Source organism: Oenanthe melanoleuca, chromosome 2 (genome assembly GCF_029582105.1).
Source record: "Oenanthe melanoleuca isolate GR-GAL-2019-014 chromosome 2, OMel1.0, whole genome shotgun sequence".
Taxonomy (NCBI): domain Eukaryota; kingdom Metazoa; phylum Chordata; class Aves; order Passeriformes; family Muscicapidae; genus Oenanthe; species Oenanthe melanoleuca.
The window spans coordinates 52,686,025-52,691,182 of record NC_079335.1 but is presented as its reverse complement, the minus strand read 5'-3'; the positions used below and the strand labels follow the sequence as shown (position 1 = coordinate 52,691,182).

General features: G+C 39.1%; 1 protein-coding gene across 1 annotated transcript; it reads left to right on the top strand.

Moving 5' to 3' along the window:
- The first annotated feature begins 525 nt into the window (after positions 1 to 525).
- MC2R (melanocortin 2 receptor) lies at positions 526 to 1,485 on the top strand. Its single transcript, XM_056485056.1, has one exon. It carries the CDS (start codon positions 526 to 528, stop codon positions 1,483 to 1,485), a length of 960 nt encoding a protein of 319 aa, XP_056341031.1.
- The last annotated feature ends 3,673 nt before the right edge of the window (positions 1,486 to 5,158 follow it).

Sequence of the window (5,158 nt, the reverse complement as noted above, 5' to 3'; positions counted from 1 at the left end):
TTTTGTGTCTAATAATACTGAAAATCTTGTGAGAACTGCCAGGCTTTCTCAAAGCAAACAGCTGGGCCAGTAAAGATTGCCAAACACTTGAAGTCTGTCAGATTAGTTTCAGTAAATGTGGAATGCACATTAATAAAGAAAATTACACAGATTTTTTTTAATTACTTTGAATCTAAAAGAGAATTTACACTTTGATTTTTTTTAAGGTTCAGTGAAGCCTTGAACAGCTCTTATTTCATCCAATTGTTTCTCTCTGTGGTGATTATACATGTGCTTTTAACTGCAATAGATGATATTTCAATTATCTATTTTAGCCTCATATGTGTGGTCAATTTCTTCTTATATTTATGTTTCTACATGGTTTATTGTAGGAGAAATTCTGAACATTTCAGTTAAGTCTTAAAATTGCTCCAGATGAAGGAGAGAGCCTTGACCAAAAGAAGAATGGTCTGATTGAGAGGTCAGCTTCAGAATAAAGCCAAACCTGAAAAAGAAGCAGCCCAGACTCTTTCCATGACCAGAAAAATGAGCACTGAGAGACCTTACGACTTAATCAGACACCTGGGGCAGACAAGCATTCCATCCCTGGAAAACATAAGTGACTTTTCACTAAATATCACTGACTGCACCCAGGTTGTGGTGCCAGAGGAAGTTTTTTTCACTGTTGCTGCTGCTGGGATACTGGAAAATCTGCTTATCCTCATTGCTGTTGTTAGAAATAAGAATTTACACTTGCCCATGTACCTCTTCATCTGCAGTTTAGCCATTTCAGACATGTTAGGCAGCTTGTACAAAACTCTGGAGAACATCTTCATCATCTTGTGCAAAATGGGATACCTGACACGTCACGGAGACTTTGAGAAAAAGCTGGATGACGCCATGGACTCCATGTTCATTCTGTCTTTGCTGGGGTCTATTTTCAGCTTGCTGGCCATTGCAGCAGACAGATACATCACCATCTTCTACGCGCTGCGGTACCACGACATCATGACGCCGCGGAGGGCCCTGCTCGTCCTGGCCGCCATCTGGGCCTTCTGCGCCGGCAGCAGCATCGCCATCGCCCTCTTCTCCCACGAGGCAGCAGCAGTCATTCCCTTCACCGTCCTGTTCCCTCTGATGATGTGCTTCATACTCTGCCTCTACGTGCACATGTTCCTCCTGGCTCGGTCCCACGCCAGGAAGATCGCCTCGCTGCCCAGCAGCACCGCCCACCACAGAACCAGCACCAGAGGTGCAATTACACTGACTATTTTCCTGGGGGTTTTCCTTTGCTGTTGGGCCCCCTTTGTCCTTCACATCCTCTTAGCAAGGTTTTGCCCACATAACCCTTACTGTGCCTGCTACATGTCCATCTTCCACGTGAATGGGACACTGATAATGTGCAATGCCATCATCAACCCTATGATTTTTGCATTCCGAAGCCCAGAATTGAGGAGTACATTTAAGAAGATGTTCTACTGTTCCAGGTCAAACTGCAACTGGTGACCACTTCATCAAGAATGAAATTTATAGAGGCATTTATGGGGTGCTGTGCAACAACAGTGTGGAGAGCTAAAAATGCCAACAATTATACACAAAGCAATACCGTGCTTGTAGATTCTGCCAGGGATTTTTCAGAGGGTTACCAAAGAATGAATAAAAAATAAGACCAGACCTCCAAACTAAGCTAATTCTGCTGATAATTTTCATGCAAGAGGAAAAAAAAAACTAAACAAATGTCATAATTATCTTTTGTCATTTCAGAAAATCCAAACTAAAATCTGCATCCTGTTACATTGCCCCAGATATGAGCCAATTCATTTTGTATCAATAATTTCAATTCAATGCATACACTACTTCAAAATTCTGCTGTTTAAATTGCAATGAAGTGAACATTTATTTCTAAACCATGCATTTGTATAAAAGTATATGGATGAATAGAAAACATGGACATGTAATTTTGCTGAAAAAGTGAACTCAAGACTCTCCTTTAACATCTAATCTTCTTAAAGTCATGCAATTAATGATCTCTAAGTTTTAAAAGCAACATTTGAAGTTTAAGTCCAAAAGAATAGGATATTTTGATTTTAAAGCTATTTTTAGTCACTGAAGAGTTATTTCCAATATAAAGTTGTCATGCCAGCAAAGAATGGTTTTGAATTTTAAGACCCCTAAGGTCTTGACTAGGAGAGGGAATTTCTGAGCTTGTCAGTGTCAGTTCTCTTCAATAAAATAATAAGCTCCACAGATAGTAAAAGCACTTTGATTCAGCCATGACATGATCCCACAAAGAATTCAAAAAACATAATATCAGAGATAAAATCCAAACACTTCAAAGGAAGTCAGCCACCTGGGTAAGGAAGCCACCAGCCAGTCTGGAAGGATGCTACAAAGCAGGTTGCAATTTAGAAACCTTGGGAGAAAGTTTTGAATTGTTCCTGCCAAAATAATACAGAACTCACGAAACTTAAAGGCAGCATGGCCTTCAGCAGCAAAACAGCCTGAAGCCATTCAGAGTGTATGGTGAGGAATTAACCTCACAGTAATTCAAGGAAGACATTCTGCTGTGCCTGAGAGTAATAGTAGAAGAATTTCAAGGTAATAGAATATGGACAAACCACACAAATTCAGTTTATCTTGTGTTGAAAAAGGGACAATAAACCTGAAAGCCTCTACAGAACTAAGAAAATAAATTAGAAAAGAGATACTAAAATGAAAATTTTTTAAACCTATGCATTTATTGCAAAAAATATTCATCTATAAAATGCAAGTCTAGAAGGGAGCTCATATATAATCACACATTTTATTTTAATAAGAATTTTTTTCATTTCCATCAAAAAGCAGAATAAATGTAAAGCTGCACAGGAAGAAATTACTGTTAGGATTGGGGAGAAAAAAGAAAAACACATACAATAATAAAGAAAAGGCAAAACAAAACATCTACAGTACTGAAGTGCCCTGTGCTCACGAACGATTAACTTTAAAATTATTAAAAAATATTGGAAAAAAAATTGTGATTAAGGCAGCCCTTATATATTGTATATATAGCTAGTAAATATATATATATATTAGATATATATATTTGGATATATACTATATATAAACTATATATATAGTATATATCCAAATATATATACTGTATATATACTCTGTAGTGCATGAATTATCAGCCAAATGTACCTTCCCTCAAAATATTATTTTTCATTTGCTTCCCTAAAGCAGACATAGTTAAGACAGATAAATAGCCTCCACCATGTCAGAAAAGGAAAGCCTACTCTAACTATAGTCATGCAGAGACTTCATGTTCACAATGAGCTTAAATTTAATTTGCAGTTATAAAATTATTCATACCTCATAACATCTAAACTCAGAGAAATAATCATTAAAGAAAACACCAAACATTTCACCCCACAATGAGGAACATTCAAGAGAGACTCATGTCAAAATCAAAAAGTCAGCAGTAAAATATTACTGAAATTCTGTATGAAGTCCTTGGATAAGGACTCCTCTCATGGAGATGCTGGCAGTTAGGGCTTGGAGGGGTAGCCCTGTAAAAGCTGGGGATGGACAAAGTCATGGCTGCAGCAGACCTCAGCTGGTGCCAGCAGCTACTGCCTTCTACCATGCCAGCCAGAGGCAGCTCAGGGTGGTCCTGGCAGGTGTGCTCAGGCCTGGCTGCCTTCACCCTCATCTACAAAAAGTTTCAGGGACTGGCGGGTGCCAGCCTCCCTTTGCAGCATCCCCAGGCACAGGGGAAAGAGGCAGTGGTCACTCAGATCCCAGGAGACAGAGTCCAGCTCCCACTCCTGCACTGCCAGCACTCTCCTCTGTGATGACCTGGCCTTCTGCCTCACCAAACAAAATCCATCCCATGGGCACACCTTTGATCCTGCTCCTCTGAGCCCTCCCTCAAGGACAGAGAAAACTGCTCTCCAGTAACCCACTCTTCCCCAAACCATCCCACTGCCTTCCCCAGCAGCATCCCCAAGCCTCCAGCCACCCTTTTTCTGCAAAACACAGAGCAGATGTGTTTTCCATCTAGCTCGTTAAAACAAGAAATCAGCACCTAGACAGTAAGATTTTGGTAGGTTTTATCCCACACTGTTTTTTTGACTTAAAAATATTTCTGCAGTTACTGACATTGAATCTCAGATCACCATGAGTTCCAAGCACTGTCTGGAACCTGTTCCCACCTCATCTTACCAGAAATGAAGTGCCTGTTCCCTGTAGCCCACCTGGACTCATCTGTGCCTCCACTCCAATCACTCAAAACATCTCCTGTCATGGTGCCTGAGCAACACCCAAACTCACAGTTCAGGATTATGTCTTTAAACTGATGTAGACCCTTGATGGCTCTTACTGTCATTCTCTGTGTCTAATAGACAGACAACCAGCAGGACTGGGGAAAGGCTGCAAGATAGAAAGGTTGCAAATTATGAAAATTGCTCATTTTTCTCCATTTTTGTGTTAGAGACAACAGGATTTGCTGTGTTCACTGTGTAAATTTGTAAGAAATGATCCTGTGCATTTTCAATACAGCTGAAACCTCTGTCTACAATATTAGATCTCAAGCTGAACCTGAGGGTTATGTAAGGAGTTTATATAAAATTCAAAATACACATGTAAACTTTTTTAAATGGAGCATTCTTCTGAAAATATTTCCCTTCTGGGAAGAAAGAGTCAGAAAGAACACAAACTATAACTGAATAAAAAAGCTTCTAGAAAGATTTTAATTTTTCAGTCTGCCTGCATTTCTTGCATGCTAACAGATGAATAAATCTCTATGCATTATCTCCTAATTGGCTGTAAATTTGGCTTGTATTTTAGTTGTCAAGTGCCCAAGAAAGTTTCTCTGTCTCACATACCAATGTCCCCATATATTTACTTATGTTGCCTTTTTAATAGATTTTTTAAACCACAATTTTTGAAGCTTTCATTGTGTTGTGCTGAAGCTACTATTGAAATTCTCCTCTGATATATTAACATGTAAAAGTGAAGACTTTTCTCAGATTTTGGATCTTTCCTTCATCTGCCCAGCTTTAAAATTCAAATGTTTAGAAGGCAGAATTGTACCTTAGATTTGGGAGGAAAAAAAAGTTCATTTTGGATTCTACCAGAAGATAATGAGCCTGAAAGGAACATCTAGTTCTTTGAAAATCACAGGCAGTGCTACAATCAA